The sequence below is a fragment of the Microcaecilia unicolor genome, chromosome 3 (assembly GCF_901765095.1).
Source record: "Microcaecilia unicolor chromosome 3, aMicUni1.1, whole genome shotgun sequence".
NCBI classification, from domain to species: Eukaryota; Metazoa; Chordata; class Amphibia; order Gymnophiona; family Siphonopidae; genus Microcaecilia; species Microcaecilia unicolor.
The window spans coordinates 35,488,357-35,511,827 of record NC_044033.1 but is presented as its reverse complement, the minus strand read 5'-3'; the positions used below and the strand labels follow the sequence as shown (position 1 = coordinate 35,511,827).

The window sequence follows — 23,471 nt, the reverse complement described above, 5'->3', positions numbered from 1 at the left end:
ATGCCCAATCGGAAGATACAGTGTTAGATGGGGTGATATATTTGAATAGCTTGGATCTACCTCAATGGGGAGCACAGGCATTAGCTCAGCTTAATGCTCCATTTGGTGAGGATGAAGTTGCCTTGGTGATTCAGCAGAGTGTCTTAGCGAAGATGCCAGGAAGTGATGGGTTCTGAGCTGAATTCTATAAACTATTATCTCCTTCGATTGTCCCAACCTTACAGTCTTTTTTTTCTCAGTTTGTGTCTTCAGGGGAACTCCCACAATCACTGCACTTGGCTCAAATTATTCTGTTGCCGAAACCAGGTCGGGACCCTGCGCAACCTTCCTCTTACAGACCAATACCCTTGTTGAACACGGAAACAAAACGTTTTTGCAAAAATACTTGCAAATAGGTTAGCACAGGTACTGCCGGAAGTAATTGCGAGGCCGCAAGTAGGATTTTGTCTGTAGCAGGACCATAACTCAAAATATGCGAAAGCGTCTCCTCTCAATGGAACATGTAGAACGGACGGGCCAGCCTTCTCTGCTAGTTAGTTTCGATGCAGAGAAGGCATTTGATTATGTGATCTGGGGATTTCTTTTTGCGCTACTGCAACGTTATGGGATATCAGAGTTTTTTTGGAAGCGATTCAAGTTTTCTATAAGTCGCCTAAGGCACGACTCCAGGTTAATGCAGTGTTTTCCTTTGAATTTAAGATTTGTTGGGGCACGCGTCAAGGCTGCCCATTGTCTCCACTGCTCTTTGCTTTATCGTTAGATCCGTTGATTAGAGAAATCGGTAATAATCCGGGTATTAAAGGGGTTAGTATAGGCTCTCAGGAGTTTAAGCTCTCTGTATTCGAAGATGATTTGCTGGTACATATTGTTGATCCACAGATGTCCCTGGAGGCGCTGATGGAGAGCTTCAGTGAATATGTTGATTTCGCGGGTTTTAAATTTAATTTGGACAAATCATTGGCGATGCCCACTAAGTTGGAAACTATGGATGAATGGGTGGGAGCCTTTCCCTTGCAGTGGAAGGTTGCTTCTTTCCGATACCTGGGTATTCACTTACCAAAACTACAGCGTCGTTATACAAGATTAATATTTCTTTGTTATTGGACTATACACTTGCGATGCTGACTAAATGGGCTCATTTTCCTTTGACGATTCATGGTAGGATTCAACTTTTTAACATGGTATTGTTTCCCAAGTGGCTATATGTTCTCTAGCTCTTGCCGCTTAAGTTACTGAAAGGAGATTTGGGGGTCTTACAGAGAATGTCGTCTCACTTTTGCTGGGCGGGGAAAAAAACCAAAATTGTCTTTTAAATATTTAATTGGACCTTGGAGACATGGCAGAATGGGTGTCCCAAATTTACGTTTATATAATTAAGCATGTTTGCTCCAATACTTGGGAGATTGGATTTTGGAAGCGCAGAATTACACACCGTGTACTTATGAGGCAGCCTATTATTCTCCATGGCACGTTAATTCCCTTCTGCACTGTGCGACGAGCCTCCTACTGCCAGAGGTTCGCTGAAATAATACTTACATCGGTGCAGAAGGTGTGGTGCTACTTGGTTCCAATCTTGGGTGGTCGTCCTGAAACTTCAGATCAGTTACCGATTATAAGTAATTTGCCATTCTCCCCAGGACAGGATAATGGGAGCTTCAAGCGTTGGGCAAGGAAGGGTTATTCTTTGTTGCAGCATGTGCTGGATGACCAAGGTAGTATGCTTTCCTGAAACACTTTGTGTGGACGAGGGGTGGCAGAGAGTAAGGACTTTCTGGCCTATGGCCAACTACGACATTATGTTCGCTCCTTGGACAAGCTTGCCTTATCCTCTCTTCTCTAGGTGGCAGTCTTCAGGCATTTTTTGATAAGTTCAGAGAGGGGGGAATGTCCGTATCAGCTCTATATAAGGCGGTGCAGGCTATTTTACCTGCTCCGAGTTATGGAGACCTTACTGCTAAATGGAGTTGAGACTTGGGGGGGTTGGGGGCCTTAGGGAATCCACATACTCTTGCTAAACATAGCCCAGAAATTTCAGTAAGTGCGGAATTGAGGGAGTGTCAATATCATACCTTACATAGGGCATACCTCACGCAAGAACAACTTTTTAAGAGGGGGGCGATAGAGTCCCCAACTTGCCAGAAGTGAAATCATGGTCAGAACTCATTCTTTCATGCATTTTTGAGCTGTCTGAGGATAAGGAGGTTCTGGCTTGACGTCGCTAGCTATTTGTCTAAGTTGTTGGGCCAAGCGGTGCCATGCTCTCCAGTTGGATTGTTGTTGGATAAATATGAAGCTCTCCATATTTCAAATCGCTCTCAGGTTTTGTTTGTTCGCAAGGCAGGAGCTATAGGTAAGAGAATAATTCTGGGGGTCTGGGTGGGGGAGGAGGCTCCTTCTTTCTGGGCTTGGAGGAATCGTATGCATGCATTGCTGCTTTTGGAGCGTCAGTACGCCAGGTGCTCCCCTAAACACCTGAGGGTGTTTCATGCAGTGTGGGATGTGTACATTTGGTCTTTGCCACATAGAGCCAGGAGTCTGATTCTTAACCCAAATTGATTTTTGGGCCTTGGTGGTGGTGCGAGACTTTTCAGAAAAGGTGGGCTGATTTCGTGATTTCGAGGACTCAGGTTATATGTAGTGAGTACGGTGTGCAGCACACACTTCTTCCCCCCCCCCTTTTTTTTTCTCCTAGAACATGATTTATGAGTGTTGTTTTATGGGGGGAGGGATGGGAGGGGGAGGGTTGGAGGTGGGAGGGGGGGACTGGGAAGAACTTCTTTAAATGTCTTTGATGACTACCCAATAATTTGTTTGCAATTCCTTATGGGAATTCAAAGCTGTGGTTTTTACAGCTGACTGGTTAGTTTCTTATGTTGTCTCATCATTACAATCATTGAAACATAATAATGGAACACTAGGGCTAGATGGGGGAAGCCATCAGAGTCCAGGCCTCCCCTTCTTCTATGTAATTGCTATATTGTTGTCCTAGTGACTGTTTTTTTTTTCTTTAATGTTTCCATTGGAACAAACACGATTATGACTATTCATAGGGAGGCGGATGGGGTGGGGGTGGAGATGACATGCACTGGAAATGATAAACAACTCACAAGTGTTATTTGGATTGTTATTTTATTGTTTGTTCAATAAAAATTGTTCAAACATAAAAAAGAATTAAAATTATGGGTAAAATCTTTTTGTAGTACAAATTTCTGACAGAGCAGAGTATTAATATTCTTCCTAAATGACAGCTAAGAATGAGACAACCAAAATGTCCCAGCAAACTCTTTCTAATGACTGGTAGCTTGAAATGCCAGTGTTGTTTCAAACATTTAGTCTTTTCCTTCTTCTTGGTGAAGGAAAGGAAAACACAGTTTGACAATTTAGCCTTCTGTCTCTTAAGGAGATAGCAAATTGGGAAGGGGAGTATAAATACTTTGGCGCCAATCAAGCACATTAAGGACTTACAAGAGACTGGTTAGAGCTACTTATGATATTAATCTCCTATTTGCTAGGTCACATTTCTATTAGGGACTCTTTCTGTATTCTTTGCCTTATTGCCTTAGGTTAGTCATCTAATACAGATTGCTGCTACTTAGCATAAGGAAGGAATTTGGCTTAATCACAAAAAATGTTGTAAGAGAACTATAAAAGGATTGAACCAGATGAACTTTCAGTCTGCTTTCCATCAATGTAATTTATGGCAGCTTCATGTCTTGCGTAACCTCCTTAATTCTAGGAATTCCATCTACCCCATTCACTATAAGTCTCTGAAGGTGAGGTTAGGGGCACAGATATACCAACAAGTCATTAAGGCATGTTTTCTCCACCTTTTCCTTTCCAATGGCTCCCAGAAAGGCATGCCTCATCCTTAGCTGCAAGGTTGCAACAGTGGCCTGCTTTTAGACTGAACCCAACAGACAGTGCTAAGTAACTTAATCAGCCAGGCTCCTGGTAAGTTTATAATGTCATCTTACAGGCCATCCTGCCTCCCACAGGTTTGTCAGATATGTGGTCTGGACCTGCAATACTTTTGGGTATGTAGCTATAAAATAGCATAAAAAATAAATTATATTTATCAGTGCAGAAATGTTAGAAATAAAATATGCTTCATGCCTGAGGGCTCAGTATTTGCATGACACTTTGCAACTAGTTGGCAAGGCAGAAGAGAGGTAATGTGTGAAGGGGATGAATTGAGGGAGGAGAATGAATGTATGAAGGGGGATGAGCTAGTGAGAGGGAGAACCATTCAAAGAGAAGCAGCAGCAAAGTGAGTGTGGAAAGAAAGAGAGAAGAGTTATTGCAGAGGAAGTTACTCACCTGTAGCAGATGTTCTCCAAGGATAGCAGGACACATTTCCACATATGGGTGACATCATCCCATGGAGACAAGTGTGGACACATTCGCCATCTTCTTATTCCAGAAGCTTCTAGAAGCAGCACTACACATGTGTGCACCTTCTTGCCTGCAAAAACCGCACGGGACCAAGACAGTCTAGTACAATAGCTGAGAACACAACTCCTAAGGGAGGACGGCAGGTATCTGGAAATGTGTCCTCTGTCCTCAGAGAATACCTGCTACAGGTAACGCTTTCTCTGAGGCCAAGCAGGACACAATAATTGTACATATGGGAATCCCCAAGTACCAGGCTGACCAAAATAAAAAAAGGAAAGTGTAACGAAGGCCTACAACAGGCTAAAGACAACAGCAAGAACAAGAACATGTTATTGCTAATTTTTTTTCTTTTAATACAGCCTGTAACAAACAAAAATAAGCCTGGGGTGGGGGGGAGGGTTGGAATCGGATTCTAGACCCCAATTAAATTCTGTAGGCCTGAATGACCAAACGTGTCAAGAATCTTGCTCAAGGTAAAAGTGAGATGTGAATGTGGACTGAAGACCACACTGCAGCTCTGCAGACCTCCTCAACAGAGGCTGACCTCAGGTGGGCTACCGACGCAACCATGGCTCTAACATTATGAGCCACGAATGGCCTTCCAGAATCAGCCCAGCTTGGGCATAAATGAAAGAGATGCAGTCTGCTAGCCAATTGGATAAAATGCATTTCCCAATAGCAACCCGCACCCCATTTCGGTCAAAAGAAACAAAAAGATGGGTGGACTATCTGTGGGCCTTAGTCTGCTCCAAATAGGAAGCCAAGGCATTCTTGTAGTCCAAGGTGTGCAGTGTATTTTCACTGGGATGGGCATGAGGTTTGGGAAAGGATGTTGGCAGAATGATTGACTAGCTTTTTTTTTTTTGTTTTTATTAAAACGTTACATACAAATAATAACCACAACAAGTAGAACATCAGCATAAGAATATACAAACCCCACAGTAGAAGCCTCCCCCCACCCCAAAGACCACCCTGTCAAGTCACTAAAGTGGCAAAAACAAAGAAAGGAAACATAATATACCAACCAGTACCATGTCCTGGACATGCCTGCCACCAAGAAAGAAAAAGAAGAAGAAAAAAAAAAAAAAAAGAGTCCCAAAAAAGACTGAAACGCTGCAAAAGACTGTGACCTATATAGGCAGCTATCCACTCCATATAGCGGACACCAAACAACTTCCAGAGGACCTCCATTCGAGTCTGAACTGTAGGTTGTCTCCAACAATGGGCAACACAGCTCTTGGTCGCAACCAAACAGAGAAGAATAAAGTGAGCCACCTTATCAGCTCTGGGCATTAAACAAATGTAGCAAGCAGCAGTCTGGGGAGAGGTCAATATATTTCCCAATAACTTCCCCAATAAAGTCTCTGATGTCAGCCTATAAAGTATACATCTGAGGGAAACTCCACCACATATGTAGAAATGAACCCCACTTCCTACAGCCACACCAACATAGAGCACCTTCTACCCGATACCACTGATACATCTTCTGTGGGGTAACATACATATGATACAGGACATTACACCCTATATCCAAGAGCTGTACCAAAAGGCAGAGATCACACACATTCTGGAAAATAAAACCCCACTCATCTGGACAGGATATAAGTGGCATGTTTTGTTTTTGTTACATTTGTACCCCGCGCTTTCCCACTCATGGCAGGCTCAATGCGGCTTACATGGGGCAATGGAGGGTTAAGTGACTTGCCCAGAGTCACAAGGAGCTGCCTGTGCCTGAAGTGGGAATTGAACTCAGTTCCTCAGTTCCCCAGGACCAAAGTCCACCCACCCTAACCACTAGGCCACTCCTCCACTCATATGTGTTCTCAAAAGCATTCTTTGATCACCTGGAATTATATGAGCCTTATTACACTGTTATGCACTAAAGTACTTGCATGTTTCTAGGAATTTTGAAATATTTCATTTAATATACTGTGTAAAATATTACAGCAATTTTTGCAAAATTATCAATCATTTTCTTTTTCTGGTGTATAATTTTAATTTATTTTCTGGTGCAAATGTCCACAGGGAATATAACATGGGTAAAGTTCAACAACATTTCTCAGCGCATTTCTCACAGAGGTGGAAAAAGGATATAAAAAGGTAATGAACAAGGTAAGCTCTTTAAGATGTATGCATATAGCTGCAGCATTAACATGTGTGTGATGAGCTGCCACTAGACGCCAACTCTACCCCCCCCCCCACCCCTAAATCAAGCTGATAAGAGTTGTAGAAAACAGATGTAATCAGGTAGGTAGACCCCTACTTAAAGTAGCAATTACCAGACATAATCTTCAAAATAGATTTATTTTCAATGCATGAATAAAACATGTGGATAAGTTGATGTAGTGTATCTAGATTTTCAGAAAGCTTTTGACACAAGTTCTTCATCAGAGATTACTGAGAAAATTAAAAAGCCATGGGATAGGAGGCAATATTCTGTTGTGGACTAGGAACTGGTTAAAAAATATAAAACAGAGTAGGGTAAATGTCCAATTCTTTCCGTGGAGGAAGATAAGTACTGGAGTGTTGCAAGGATCTCTATTGGGACTTATGTTTTTAAAACCCTGGGATACATGACAGACCTGATCGACCTACCAACTAGAAACACATACGAATCAACACGAACGTACCTAAATCTGCACAGGACTCAAATACAAATCAACTTACGCATCCAGTTTCTCCTACATAAGCACACAACTGTGGAATGCATTACCAAAAGCCTTGAAAACTACGTACGACCACCTAAACTTCCGGAAAAAACTAAAAATTAACCTGTTTAAAAAGGCATACCCTACCAATCCAACATAAATGCCTGATCTCTGCAACACAACAAAACTAAAGTACATAATGGACATAACACAACTTTCTGTTGTACGATTCCACATTGAGCCTACAAATAGGTGGGAAAATGTGGAATACAAATGTAGCAAATAAAATAAATTATATATATATATATATATATATAAGTTCAAAGGTTTTTATTGATGACATAACACGAAAAACACACTGAATAAAAATCAAAAACTATAGGTGAAAAAGCTGAACCAGCTAAACAGGAGCATATTAATCAAAGTAGTCATCAAAGTTTAATAGTATATGTTCCCCCCCCCCCCCATCCAAATCCCTGAACTCCTTCCCCCCCATATGTTCTATCCTTAAAATTAAACTTAGGAGCATAACTATAAACACTACCCAGGTTCACAATTAAAGTGGAAATGACACTCAGATGAATAACAGTGTGAACAAATAATGAAAGTGAAGCCAGACAGAGGACCCTGTTACTCATGGTCCTCTATATGAAAGCTGAAAGTCACCTATGACCCATCCAGACGGTTCTCCCTCCTCTCAAATCCCCCAACCTACACCCCCTGCCCAATATCTAAACTACGAAACCTACTTAAAAAAAACCCCAAAAGAAAACAAGCCTACCTTCAGCAAATCATAAGAAAGGACAACATCCTGGTGGGACAGCTTCATCTCAACTCCTATAATAAATTCAATACCGAACTTTGAGCTTTGGGTGACAGTGAAGAGAGGTAAAAGTCCCAGATAAGACAACATTTTTTCTTTCTTTTGAGGAAATGACAGACATGCATTTGTTCTGCAAGCATGTGATTGTGAAGCATGCTTCGCCATCCCCAGTAAGAGGGGACTTCAGGTACCATCCACACCCTCAAAATTGTCTTTTCCCCCCAGCAAGGCTGCCTTTCGAACAAAAAGGCCATGACTCCTACTGTGCCATGTCAATTTCTTATAATGGTCTAGTAACAAACCCACTGCAGACATCTGGATGGTAGACTACAGAAGACTGCTCAGAAAACGTATTATCCGGTTCTAAAATCGCTGTGTTACAGGACATTCCCAAAATGCATGAATAAAGGAGTTGGGTCATTCCTTACATTTCTGACACACAGGGGTATCAAAGCCACCTACATGAAACAGCCGCATTTGTGAAAAATATGCCGTGTAGTATCCGAAATTGACATTCTCGTAACTCAGCTTTCAAAGTCAGTTGCGGCATACGAGATACCCAATGGATGAGTCAGGTACTACATGTAAATCTGTCGCTCATTAGCCTGGAGGCGTCCAAGATTAATCTGAGGGAAAAACTGGGTCAAGGCCTTATGTATTACGGATACCAAGAATTGGTCTCTATCCTTCAATTCAAAACAAGACCTTAAAACTTTCTCTCCAAGTCATCTGTCATCGCTATTTCCTCTCCCCAGCTTACACGACAGACCTGCTAATACTACCACAATACACCACAAACAAGAACACAAGATCATACCTCACACTCCACTTCCCCAAATGCCAAGGCCTAAAATACAAAGCCTCATACGCAATGTTTTGCCTACATATGGACCAAAAATTGGAACTCCCTCCCAAGTGACCTAAAATACAAGAACTACCTACAATTCAGAAAACACCTGAAAGCCCACTTCTACAAAACAACCTACCCCTCTGACGATCTCACAACCACACAGCTAATCGGAAAACACTCCTACAACCATGAACCTCAAAAGAAACAAAAAGAGGAAGAGGAATGAAGAAAAAAAAAAAAAAGGAAACAAGAATTGAAACTGGACCTGGCTCACTCACACTGAAAGACTCAGAACACTTAATCCCCCTAAAGAAAACACGTCTCATCTCTTCCATCTATGCCTTTGAACTTGCAAACTGCTATTCTCATTAGTAACTGTAAGCCACATTGAACCTACCCACTAGGAAGGAAAATGTGGGGTACAAATTTAATCAATCAATAAAGTGGACACAGTGTCTTAGTTGGTGATAAGCAAAACAGTTTATAAACCACGTGAGGGTTCCCCCTCCCAGAGCCTGCAGGGGAAGCATGGAACCATCTGGATGTAGAACATGGCCAAGGTAATGGATGCCCAATGTCTGCCATCTCCGAAAGGTGTCATCATTGCCTGGCGGGAATGCTGCATTCCCTTAGATAGGCAACAAAGATGAAACTGAGGGTGAGACACCCCCCCCCCCCCCCTAAGCAGCCATAAAGATTCTCCATAAAGATTGCAAGGGGGACACCAAAATATGTCCCCTGAGATGCCCTGGGAGCAATTGCTGCAGTGCGTGGAGAATATAACCCAGGTTCCAGGGAGCAAAGAGTTCTGACTCCATGGGGAAAGGAGTATAATCCTCCTGCTCCAAAACACAGTCTGCTAAATGTCTAGTCAAACAAGCCAAGTTGTAAGCAGAGAGGTCAGGTAAGCCCAGTCCTCTCGATTTCCAATTACCCATTAGCCAGCAAAAAGAGGCAATAGATTATTCAAAGGTCCCTCCTCCTAATACGTAGTGGTAACATTTGAAACGTATATAGCCACCTGGGGAACTCTACCATTTTAAATAAATGAACTGTCCCATGGAGATTCAAATGCAACGATGTCCAACTAGTTAACGTGGAGACAGTAGAATCTAGCATATGAGTAACATTAAGTTGGTATAATTTGGAGGGTATCATTGACAGTTGAATGTCCAGGTTATCGAAATGAATGTTGGGCCCAGTGTAATGGAAAAGGACATTCCCACTCCTGTCACACTTTCTGTGAAGAGGTTAAAGCCAATGATTTTTGGAGATTAAGGCAAAACCCAGAGAAGCCACCATATTCCTCAAACACTGTCATTAAAGTGTCTAGTGTGAATGCTGGGGATTCGTCACATGAACTAATATGTCGTCCGCAAAAGCTGAGATTGTAAACACTGAGGTCCCAACTGGTATTCCCTCGATTTCCGGATTCGTTAAAATATCTCTAATCAATGAGTCCAAAACCAAAACGAAAGTGGCGATAGATAGCAGCCTTGGTGCATCTCACAGGGAATAGTTGTGAGCAAAGGCCATTAACCCATAGAACTGCATCTGGCACCGAGTACAGAACCTTAATAGCATCTAGAAAAGTCCCAGTAATTCCATATGCCTGTAGGGTATGAAAAAGAAAATTCCAAGAGACACAGTCAAAAGCCTTTTTGGCGTCAAAGCTGATTAACATGGAAGTAAGTTTATGTAAGTGCACTTTTTCCAAAGAGGCCAAAATAAGAAGAATGTTTTTCATAGCAGATCTCCCTTTCATAAACCTGACCTGCGCCTCATCAATCAAACTGGACAACAAATTAGTTGCCCAATGCACCCTTTTCCTCTCCCCTATGTCAAAGATGCCCTCTGGAAGGGGGCCCTAAAATTCCCATGGGCTAGCCATCAAAACCACAACCTCCCCAGCTCCAGACAGAGGCAAACATATAAGGAAATCCCAGGTAAATCTATCCCCCCCTTCAGGTAAATCCCACCCCATATACGTAGGCAATAATATTCAGATCCCCCCCACACCAAACTCAACTCACCCATCCAGTTGTGAAACTCATGGGAGACTTAAGTAATCCCCACTCACTCTTGCCCCAGGCACAACCATATTTCAAAATGGTAGAACCTGAACCCTAGTAGTGCACAGGGCAGAAGCAAGTGGAGACTGTTTCTACATACCCTCCTGATCCACAAATTTTACTACTGGAGGGGTGAGTCAGGGTGTTTAGAGGGTTCCTGAGAATACCACTTTCTTACATGAATGAGATAGGGTTTACTGGTGGAAGGCTATTTCCTCATTTTTTGACCGAGTCTGGGCCAGAGGAAACTATATGTGGGTTCCTAAACCACAACAAATTTCAGGATCCTCCTGAAGCATAGGCGCCCGGTATAAGAGGCTTGCCCGACCTTCCATGCCTGCTGCTTTCTTCCTAGTATTGTATTGCCCCTCTTTCCCCCAAGCCCCACCTCCTGCCTTAGGCTGTAGATGTTTTCCTTCCCTGTCTCCTGTTTCGATCTCTGCCTTTCGTACAGTAGTAATTGTAAAGCAAAGCTGCGCGGGACCCTGATTCTCCACACAGCAGCTGCTGCCTCATCTTCCGGCTGACCTCCAAAGAGGAAGTTATAGCAGAGGAGGCGGGGTCAGCTAGAAGTGGTAGCTGGCGATCTGCTTTCTTTTCAGCACTTTCAGACCCTGCACGAGGCTATGCTATGGTTACGGAGGCAGGATTCAAGAAATCAGAGCCGAAGAGTTGAGCAGACTTGGAGGTAACTGCAGACCTTCTGCAAAGCAGTCACAGAGCTGTTAATGTGCAGTGGCAATGCTTAAACTGCTGCAAATTGCATAAGTACTCCACATGCCAAAACAAAACGTAGTTGCTTTAGCCCTGACGCTAGCTCTAAAGTGGAACCATGCTGACAAGAAATCCAGACGTACAAATGCAATGGCTGAACAAATTGCTGTAAATATGACTGTTTTACATTTTTATTTACTTGTGTATTTAAAAGAAAATGTTTTCTGGCAGGATTTTATTGTTCCACAATTTAGGAATCAGTTAAAAAGGTGCAAACAAGAAGAAAAGGCTTTCTGGAAAGCTGATGAGGTGAATTTTCATTCTCTGCTCCCAGTATACAAACGAGTTTTAGTGAATCATACTGCATGTGAAAGGGTTCACCTACAAGTTTTATTGTGTAGAAAATAAATTAATCTTTGTTCAGTGGTAGCTTTTGAAATATTATAGTAACAATTTTCAGCTACTAGCACTATACAATGTTTTGATTTATGGCTTTAAGTATTAAATTTAAATATTTATATATGCAAAGTGAGCAAGCATCTTTTAACAGTTGCACCTTGCAAGACACAACAAGAACCTGTTACAAAACAAATTACCTTTTGTATAAGTTTATAGAGTTTTAGATAAACAAGTTCTCCTCTTATGTCATTTAGAATTATAATGAGTAGCAAGAGTGCGGTATTACTAATCAATGCCTACATTACACTACATTTTCTTCATTTTATCTAAAATATCATCCAATCCACGCTGTACACTATTGTAATAGCCTAGAGTAGTGGATGTAAAAAAAAAAAAAAAAAAAAAGGTTGTGATTGTGGTTAGTATATGCTTTGAACAATCACTTTACTCTTTGACATATGATACATATCTAATATCTAAATTTAATAAAAGGTATTAATTGTAACTATTTTATTTTAACTTTTTTTTCTGTGTTGTCAGACAATTATAGATGTAAGCTCCACCCCTGGCCCCACCCCTAATCCCGCCTCCTTTAGCCTCCCCAAACAGTTGGGCCACCGACCGCCTATGTCCTGAAGGTGTATCCTTGGATGTGGAACAGGGAGAAGGCACTGGGCCACCAGGAATTTACATTTTAGGAAGAGGGAATTTTTACTGTTAGGCAATGTTGGCCCCTTTAAAAAGGTCCCTAGGCGTATCGGTTTCTATATTAAGGAGCAGACACTCGAGGAGGAAAGTTAACAATGGTTTCAGAAGTGTAGTTAACTTTCTGGCAACCTATCTACACTGTAATGAGCTACTCTACATATATCTGCATGCACAGTAGCTCATTATTTTGTCAAGCACGGAGTCTTATCTATTTGGCACAGGAAGCTGTGTTTCTCAAAAGGGTGAACACAACTTAGTTAATAAACCTCTTACTTAGCTAAAAAAAACACAGCCACATTGAGCCTGCAAATAGGTGGGAAAATGTGGGATACAAATGCAATAAATAAATAAATACATAAATTTGTATGATATTATTCCATAAAAATAGAAACCCTAATTATATAACCTTGTGAAAACCGACCAGTCATCAAATGGATGAAAAATTCAAATAACAGATCCACAACTAATTCATCAAATCCATAGAAATCTAGCTTATATTAGTTTTGACCCACATCAGGTCTGCATCAAAGAAAATGATCAATAAACAGAGCAAAGTTAACTAAAATCCATCATCACCGACTATTCCTTTCTTTTTAAATGATGCAGCTTCATTTCAGTCAACAACAGAGCTTATAATCAACAAACAGATCATAGATTCTAAGGACATCAAATAAGAGGGAACAAATTCCGAGTCAGGTTTGGGAAATTTACATAAGAGTGCTAATGTAGGTGAAACGTCATGAGACATGTTTTCCTCAAAGATAGTACTGTACAGGCCAAAATATGGGAATCAAGGCGTGAAATACCCAAACGTATTGCTAAGACACTATTATGCTCTAGAACATTCTTCCTGTCACTAATCTCTACTTCCATGCCCACACTGGTTTCACACCATTATCAGAGAACAATGAATATATAAATACATAACACTAATTCAAACACACTTTCATATAGCATCTTTTGTTTTACACAAACAAATATTCAGTAATAATCTTATTTCACTGGCTGCCACCTAGATTTGGAAAAATCTTAAGATGTCCTACCCAAATTTTCATTAAAATTAGAGTAACCCGTGGATGCTTACTTGGTAAGGCAAGAAGACTGACGTAGGTCTGTAGTTTTTCAAAAGCTGTAGTCATCCTTTTCATATCATTGTGAAGTTCCAGGTTTCTTGTTCTCAAGGCAGATGTGCAAAGTGAGAACTCGCACTCTTCCTCTAAGCTAAAAGGTCACAAGCATGTGTAAAACAAGGGCACAAAATGCTTATACACCGAACGAACGAGTTCTCCTGTCATAATTTCTCCTAACTTTACAGCAACCCCTATAAAATGTGTTCCTGTGTAATGAACAGTAACTCTGGCCACTCTCTGCTCCAGGCAGGGATGTTTGCTATTTTTAACTCCTAATGAAAATGCTTGGATCACAGAATCAAGTTGTATTTTGACTGTCCCATTATTACCACAAACTGTAAATATGCATTTTTTTTTTTTGGGGGGGGGGGGGGGGGGGGGGGAGAGATCGGAAAAAAAAGATTTCATATTTTGATCAAATACAGGTGCACTAGAAAAGAGATGCGCAATGCTAGTCCTTGTGGGCTGCAAACTGTTCTGGTTTCTGAATACCTGCAATGAATATTCATCAGACATATCTGCATGCGTTTGGGTTGAGAAGCAGGCAAATTTACAGTCCTGAGGAACAGAATTGTACAACCCTACATCAAAACAAGGTCTATAAGGTATCTGAGAGTAGGACGAGAATAGAGTTTTAAGCTAAGGAATGGATGTGAAAGCATTTAGAAGCCTAATGGAAGTCTCCTACAGGTTCCACAAAGTTAGCTGTCAACACAGGATCATAATGAAATATACCACTAAGAATGGGGTATTGGGGTGAAACCTCTTTTGTGAATGTTTGTCTACTAGAGATGTAAACAGAAAAGGGGTTTGGTTCAAATCAGGTCATTTTTGGATTTCTTTTTTCAGCTCATGTCACATGTGTGTTAAATAAAATGTTTTAACATTTATATTTTTAACCTGTTAATCAACTTTACAAGCATTAATTTGTAAATTAAAAAAGGTTAAATATTTGTGCACACTAAATTTAAGTGATGCTAACAAACTGACTGTACACTAATGAATGGTCATCACTATTACCTACTGCCAGAAGAGGCTGTAAGCATCCCAATTCCCCCCCCCCCCCACCAAAAAAAAAAAAAAAAAAAAAAAGCTTTCAGCACATCTGGATTTTAAAATGCCTTTATTATTGCTTATAGCCCCATGAGACTGAAGAAAAGCTAAGTTACATAATGATTTGCCATGCTTGCTAAATGCCAGAACCAAACTTCTGGGAATTAAAAGTTGCATTACATTCACATTACAGAAATATATTCCCGTAAAGCAAAAATGATCAATTCTACCAAAACCTCCAATCCCCACACCTTTCCCTGCATCTTTTACCTCCTATTATTTCCTCCCCCTTCACAAACTGAAACAGTCACCTACAATTAGGCATTAGATTGTAAGCACTTCGAGCAGGGACTGTCCTTCTATGTTATATTGTACAGCGCTGCGTAACCCTAGTAGCGCTTTAGAAATGTCAAATAGTAGTAGTAGTAGTTAACAAATTTGTGCTTTGTTTAATCAGGTGTATGGGAAGAGTTAACACTCTACTAGTATCCACGCACAAAGTATATTGTACACAGTACTAACTAATCCATCTGAATGTTTTATGTAGTAAGAATGATCTATGTTTTATAAATATTAAGAAAAGTACCTGCAGTTTAAAATAAATATTATAAAACATGACCTAGATTACCAAGACTTTAGGTTTAGAAATGCTAAAAGAAAGCAGATATTAAGACACAGTGAGTGCACATAAGTGAATGAATTTTGGACTTGTTTTTCCCTAGACTGGAAATTAATTTTGTAATCCCATGACCTGTCTCTCTATTTTAGTACCTTTTTAACTGGTACGGAAGAATCTTCCCAAGAAAACATACATAGGATGATAAATGTTCTGAGAATGTTTTCAGTTGCACAGTGGTTTCCTAAAAAAGAAAAAGAAAGATAACCATTTGACAGGGCTACTTGTAAACAACTTCTAACCATTTTTCTTTCCTGACCAGGAAAGAAATGATTAAAACCAGAAGTCAACTTACTAGAACAGTCACAGTGTCCTCTGTAATACTCTCAAACAAGCGAATCATTCCTTCCTCCAGAGGGCGTACATATGAAGCGTTTTCATGAAGGTACTGTGAAAACTTAATAGGGGAAAAACCTTCATTTTATGAAGTCTGCAAACAAATTTGGGATAGAACACCTTAAAATAAACTGACCCAAGATTCTTCACAACACAGTAAGAGTTTTGTTGAAATTAATGCTTACAAAGGATTCTTAACACTTTAACCTCATCATATGCCAGCTAGATTCACATGATCTTCTTAGCTGCATATAATTATTTATCTGCAAAACTAACCACTGCAAGGTTCCTCTTTTGAAGTGCTCCATTACCCTGCTGAGCTTCTAAAGGAAACCTTGTACTCCTTAGACCCTCAATGATAGGCTACAAAAATCAGACTAAAATCAGCAAAACGAACTGAAGGGTTCACTACTCCATACCCTTGCCTCCACACAGGATCCACCATATATAGAACTATAACAAGTAAATATTTGTCTGCTCTTTAAAATATCCAATGTCAGATTCCATCACTTTTCTAAGTCAAATTTTCTGGTGTTCACCTACTTTTCTGGTGACCAATTTCTAACATATAACAAAAATCACGCCTGTCGCAATTTAAGCTGTCTACTTCTTCCGCTGCCATCAGTGGTAGTGAGACTTGATCACTCACTTTTTTATAACCCTCTAGATACCACTATTGTTATGGCAGTCTTCTTTAGGCTAAATAAATTTTAACAACTGGAGTCATAAGATCATGGACATGAGATGGAGATAAGGGAGAAATTAGGTTTTACCTGCTAATTTGCTTTCTTTTAGTCTCTCTAGACCGGCTCAGAAAGGTTATGCACTCCTACCAGCAGATGGAGACCGAGAACAAACTTATCAAGTACATAAGAATAACCATACTGGGTCAGACCAATGGTCATCTAGTACAGTATCCTGCTTCCAACTGTGGCCAATCGAGGTCACAAATACCTGACAAAACCCAATTAGTAGCAACATTAAGCTAAGCCTATAAGTGAGTTGTGCAGTCCCCAGAAAACCAGTCTACAACTAGAAATGCAGATGACTCCCAATAAAAGCAAAAAGAGAGAACCCCCCCCCCCCAAACACTCATGCTCCCAAAATTCCCTTCTCACCTCTGCCACCTTGATCCCATGATCAAGGGTGTCTGAGCTGCTGCTACCAACTGGAACATACCAGCCTAGCCCCAACCACCTCCAAGTAGGCTGGAACGGAAACTACAGTCACAAAGGAATAGATATGTTGGTTTGGTTTTCAGGTTGGTTTTTGTTTTAATGATTATTTAATTTCTTCAGATGAGTGCTGGGAAACCAGGACCAAACAACTGGCCCCTCGCCGCCCAAAGCGAGTGCGGGAAAGATGCAATTACCTGGGAGGGCTCTGCGCCAGTCTAGAGGGACTAAAGGAAAGCAAATTAGCAGGTAAGACCTAATTTCTCCTTCCATAGTGTTCCTCTAGAATGGCACAGATGGGAAATACCAGAGCAGTGGCCATCATGGATGGGACCACCAAAGCCCCATCATCAACACACTGGCCCTAAACCGTGCATCCTGCTGGGCATACTCATCTAGTCAGTAATGACAAGTAAAAGAATGAAGTGACGACCAAGCTACCGCTCTACAAATTTCCATCTGAGAAACCCAGGAATGCTCCGCCCATGCTGCCACCAATGCCCACGTAGAATGAGCCGTCAGAAAGGAGGGGCGAGGCCACTGCCTCCTTCACCCACGTGCAATAGTCACCTTGGAAGCAGCCTTGCCCTTTCGCAAACCCCCCCCCCCCCCCCCCCCCCCCCATCAACACAAACAGACGATCTGAATGCCGAAACTCCTGAGTCACCCGCAAACACTGATGGAGAATCCTGTGGACATCCAAACCAGCCTGATTCACATGAAAAGGCGAAACCACCTTAAGAAGGAAGGAAGGATGGAAGGAACTGCTCAGAGAACCACTTTGTCCTTAAAGAACTGGAGGAAGGGCTCTCTCCATGGCCTGCAACTTCGAAATGCGACATCAAGATGACAAGGCAATAAGAAGCACCGTTTTAAAGGTCAAATCCTTGAGCTTACAACCAGCCAAGGGCTCAAAAGGCTCCGACAACAAGGTTAAGGTCCCAAGGTGGAACAGGTCGATGAACCAGCAGCTGAATAAGATGTACCTCCCCCCCCAAAGGAAGCAAACCACATCTGGATGGGACGCCAGAAGACACTCCTGAACCAAGCCCCAAAAACAGTCCATGGCTACCACCTGCATCTTCAAAGAAGACAAAATGAGACCCTTAGCCAGGCTGGCCTGCAAAAAGTCGAGAACCTGAGGTACCGAAGTGGCACAATAGAACGATCATCACACCAATCCTCAAAAATACGCCAAACATATGCGAGAGAAGTCAACTACTTCTTAGAACGCAACATAGTGGCAATGACCGGACAGGACAAACTTATTTTCATCAAGCATGCCCTCTCAAGAGCCAAGCCACAAGAGAGAACCAAGCCACTTGGACCTTCAATGAGCAGCAGCCCGAGACAGCAGATCTGCCACCGGCGACAGCTGAAGTTGCTCCCTCACCAGAAGCTGCATGAGATCTCCATACCACAGTCTGTGTGGCCAATCAGAAGCCACCAGCACCACTGGACAGGCATGGCGCTGAACATGTTGAAAGACTGCCTATCAGGGGCATGGAGGAAACACAAAGAAGGGTGGCTTTGGGCCTTCCATCTGCTGAAGAAGCGAGGAACCTGAGCATTGGAGGTGGATGCCATCAAATCCATGGCTGGAAGACCCCACCGTCCACTAGAAGAGAGAAGGCTCTATGGCTCTTAACTTAGCTTCCACTCTCCTGGGTCCAGGAGTTTCCGGCTGAGAAAATCCAACATTGTCCACACCTGCCATTTGAACTGCGTAGAGGCCTGCCAGATGGTCTTCCGCCCAGGCGAGGAGAAGAGCCACTTCTCCAGCCACGGACTAGCTGTTCGTGCCCCTCCCTGATGATTTATGTAGGCTGCTGCCATGGCATAGTTGGCTATCATACGCACTGCCTCATCGTGGAGAAGATCCTGGAACGAGGAAGTGACCTCCAGAACTGACCACTTGCCTTAATCCACTCAAATCAAACAATGGGCTCCTCAGCCAGAGACTGGCATCCGTTGTCACCACAATCCATTTAGGGGAGTCCAGACTTGTGCCCCTTGAGAGGTGACCTTCCGCCAGCCACCACCGCAGGCTGCATCTCACCAGCCCCCGCAGAGGGAGCCTGTCCTCCAGGGACTGCAACTGCGGAGACCACCGGGATAGAAGTGCCAACTGCAAGGGTCTCATGTGTGCACTGGCCCACACCATCACTTCCAATGAGGCAGCCATGGAGCCAAGCACCTGCAAGTACTCTTTGGCCTGCAGCTTCCTGGAGCCCAGAAGGAACCGGACCTGTGACTGCAGTTTCAGAATCCTGGCCTCAGCAGAAAAATTCTGCCCACTCTGGTATCAAGACGAATCTCCAAATACTCCAAGGTCTGGGACAGCTGAAGATAACTCTTGGCCAGATTTACCACCCAGCCCAAGGACTGCAGCATGTGCACCACTTGGGCCATAGCCCTGACGCTCTCATGGTACGACTTCGCCTGAATAAGCCAATCGTCCAGATACAGATGCACTAAGATGCCCTCCTTGCAAACAGCTGCCACCACCACCTTGGAGAACATGCAGGAAGCCATGGCCAAACCAAACAGGAGTGCACAGAACTGATAATGCCGCCCCAAAACTGCAAAGCGATGGAAATGCTGATGAGCTGAATTAATAGGGATACGAAGGTACACCTCCATCAGATCCAATGAAGACAGAAACTCTCCGGGCTGCACGGCCAGAATAACTGAGCACAAAAAAAAAAAAAAAAACTTTCCATGTGAAATGAGGGCACCCGAAGAGCGTGATTCACTCCCTTCAAGTCCAGAATAGGCTTGAATGGACCCTCTTTCTTGGGAACTACAAAATAGATGGAATAACCACCCATGTCCTGCTATGCACTCTGTACGGGAACCATCACCTTCAAGGCCGCCAGCCAACGAAGAGTCTGCCGAACCACCCGCACTTTCCAAGAGGCCCGACAAGGAGACACCAAGAAAGCGTGAACTCCAGTGCATAGCTGTTGCGAACAATGTTGAGCACCCACTGATCTGAGGTAACCTTGGTCCACTCCCAGTAGAAGTCCCACAGCCTTGCCCCCCACCCAATGGAACTGAGGACTGGACCCCAACACCTTCATTGAGCAGATCATCCCAAGAAAGCCGAGGACCTGGAATCCTGCCCCCCCCCCCCCCAAAAGGGCTGCACCCTCTGAAAGAAATGAATACGTTGAGAACCACCGTTCTACCAGGCATATAGTGATGCGCATCCCTAAACCTTGACTTCCCGGACACACCTCTGCCAACTGCCTGAGGCCTATCCTCTGGAAGATGAGGAACCTTAAGTCTCCCCCAGACTCTTGACCAGCTTATCCAGTCTCCCCTTAACTCGACTAGCTTATCCAGATCTCCAAATAATAAGGAACCTCAGAAAGGAAATTTACTGAGCTTAGACTTGTCACCGCGTCCACCGACCATCCCCGGAGCCACAACAACTGCTGGGCCGCCACACCAAGAGCCATGGACTTAGAAGATGCACAGAGGTCATACAAAAAGGATGATCCCATCTCCAGCTTGGCTGCTTTCTGGTCCACCAAAGACCAATCATCAGAGTCTCAATCCAAAATATGCCCAGCCCAATGAAAACAAGCCTGATCTACTACCCCCCCTTCCCAAAACAGCTGCCTGCACAGCCAAAGCAGTCACATCAAAACTTTGCTTAAGCAGCACCTCCAGCCTGTGATCCTGGGGTTCCTTAAGGGTAGTGCCACCATCCATTAGAACAGTATTCTTCTTGGTGATAGCTGAGGTCACAGCATCCACCTTGGATAGTCACAAGGATTCCTAACCCTGCTCCAGAATGGGAGCAAGATGGACAATCGACTTCGCAATACGGAAGGAAGCATCTGGAGAAGTCCACTGTGCCTGAATGACATCCTGAATGTCATGGTGCATGGGAAAGGACAGAGAGGGCTTCCTAACTCCCTTGCGAAGCGGGTCCACTGTCCTAGGAACCTCCGGAGGTGACTCCTCAAACCTCAGCACCAACACCTGCGAAATGAGCTCTTGCAGCTCCTCATGATGAAAAATATGCACCACCGAGGGGTCTTCCCCTGGAGGCAGCTCCGCCTGCCTGCCTGCCAGGTCTCGTTCCCCACAGACTGCTCCTGGTCCCTGAGATCCTCAGACCAGTCCGGCAAAAGCCTCAGACACAGGAGATGCACACTCCATGAGGTCCTCCTCATCCTCCCAAGCTGCCGTGACGGCGTTTAGAGGGAGGCAAGAAAGAGGGTTCCCCCTGCAGTGCAGTCCCCTGCTGTGGTCCAGCTATCTTTCCCATTTGTTTCAAACAAAAGGCCTTGTAAATGGCCAGAACACATTCAGGAGGAAAATCTAGTCCCAAGGAACCCAGAAGAACTGGCCCAACCAACCCAGGGGATGAGACCGGCTCCAAATGCAGGGGAAGATCAGGTCCTGATGCGCTGCCTCCACACTCCCTGCCTCAGACTGCTCAGGAGCTGCACAAAAACCAGAGTGCCTGCCGAACCCACACCCCGGCGCTGACAAACAGCACACTGCTGTGAGGACATCACTCTCCAAGTCTGCAGTATCCCTGTGGCACCCTGTTGAGCAACACACAAAAAGAACAGTTAGGGAGACCAACCGCTGGGGCAGCAAGAGGCAGACTGAAAAGGGAAGGAAATACAAAGACAACTCTGCAACGCTTCGGGGGTCCCCCCCTTTTTTGTTTTAATGAGGTCTTGTTTTCTTTGTATTTTCTTTTTTTGTCAAATTGCTACCCAGAGAAATGTGACAAAGCAGACCCACATCACTCAAAACTGTCGGTATGCCGACAGAGCCAGGAAGCCGAGGCTCACCAAACCAAGGTACCCCAAGAAGGGTCCAAGAGAGGGAAGGGGGGAGGGATCCAGCCATCCAGTTTGGCACCCCCAGGGCAAAAGAGACCCCTGCGAGCCTCAGCCCCTATCCAGCAGCCAGACAATGAGGCACCTCAAAAAATCTTAAGTAAAGCCTCTGGTGTTCTTTTTCTTGTTTTTGTTTCTTCTAGATTGAGAGAGAGCGGGCTTTTCTCTTTCCACCCAAAACTAACCACAGGAGAACTAACTGAAACCAAAAACCCCAGGGCCCACAACTAACAGGACTGCACAGGCTTACTACCCCTACCATCTGCAATACTGAGAATAGACTGGCTTTCTGGGGATTGCACAAGTGCACAGCCCACTTATAGGCTTACTTGAAGCTCAGTTTGCTCTCAGTCTCCATCTGCTGGTAGGAGTGCATAACCCATCTGTGTCAGTCTAGAGGGACACTATGGAAAATGAGTTTCCATATATTTGCATGATAGCTCTTGCTCCTAAAGCTTTCCAGAGAGACAGGAACCCAGAATTGAAAGGATCAGAATCCTAGCTGGTTTTATAATGAGGGATCAGGACAACCAAAACAGTTTACTCCAACACAGTCCTTAAGATTAAAAGCACAAAATACAGATATTCCTTAGTTGTGGAAAAATAAGCAATCTTGCAGGGCTGACTGACCACCCATCTCCAAGGAGAACTTCAACCTTCTAGGAAGCAGGCACTTCAGAGAGACTAGCTCTGATCAAGCAACATTTGCATAATTAACATTTCACTATTAGTTCATGCCTAAGACACCCAGGCTTTCTGTTAAACGGCACAGAGAGCTTTCTGATCTCTTACTTAATAACGTGGTACATCATTGTCCTCCACTACAGTGAATGAGCCCTGTGATAAGATTGATGAGGGATAGAAGAAGGTGCTTCAGAGGCCAGTAAAACCAAACATCCTCATACATACCACTAGTCCCCAACTGTCAGAAGGACACAAACTCAAGAGGCAAAATATCTATCTTACACCAATACAACTACCTGTCTACCACCATCTAGCTAATCCCATCACTAACAGACCACTACTTGGAAACTTAAGCCAAGTGAATGCCAGGTCACCCAATAAGAAATATTTTATGATTTAGGTCATCATCAGTGAATACCACCTAGACATCCTAGGAATAACTGAGACCTGGCTAGATGAAAGCAGAGTTGTCCTATTAGCTGTACTATATCCAACAGGAGTCACGGTACTACATCAATCAAGACCAGGGAACCAGGGTGGAGAGGTAGCACTCCTAATCCATCAGGCAATAGAAATGCTGAGTCTCACCATCCCCCATCTGTCTAAGTCAGAATGTCTCTTAATTCAGCTAGAAAATAAGAAACCAATCTGGTTGCTCGCAGGTCTACAGAGCACCAAGCAAAAACACATCATTTGTGCAATAACTCTGGATCAGGTGACAGAGGTAGCCCTGACCTTCCCTAGGTTATTGATCATGGGAGATTAACCTACATATTGAAACTATAGATTGCACAACCACTGCTTTCCTTGATACAGCAGTTCTAGAATTCACACAGGTGATCAAATCTCCAACCCATGAAAAAGGGTCACATGCTAGACTTAGAGGCCTTTTACTAAACCACAAGTAAGCCCTACGTGGTAACTGCTAATACACAACGTTAAG

General features: G+C 43.3%; 1 protein-coding gene across 1 annotated transcript in view; it reads right to left on the bottom strand.

Moving 5' to 3' along the window:
* Positions 1 to 23,471, bottom strand: part of PPP1R21 (protein phosphatase 1 regulatory subunit 21) — a 200,592-nt gene that overhangs the window by 99,691 nt on the left and 77,430 nt on the right. The window contains exons 10-12 of the mRNA XM_030195830.1: positions 15,761 to 15,862; positions 15,561 to 15,649; positions 13,691 to 13,827 (exon numbers count right to left, since the gene is read on the bottom strand). Coding sequence (XP_030051690.1) covers positions 13,691 to 13,827; positions 15,561 to 15,649; positions 15,761 to 15,862 — 328 coding nt within the window. The remainder of the gene's footprint in view (positions 1 to 13,690; positions 13,828 to 15,560; positions 15,650 to 15,760; positions 15,863 to 23,471) is intronic.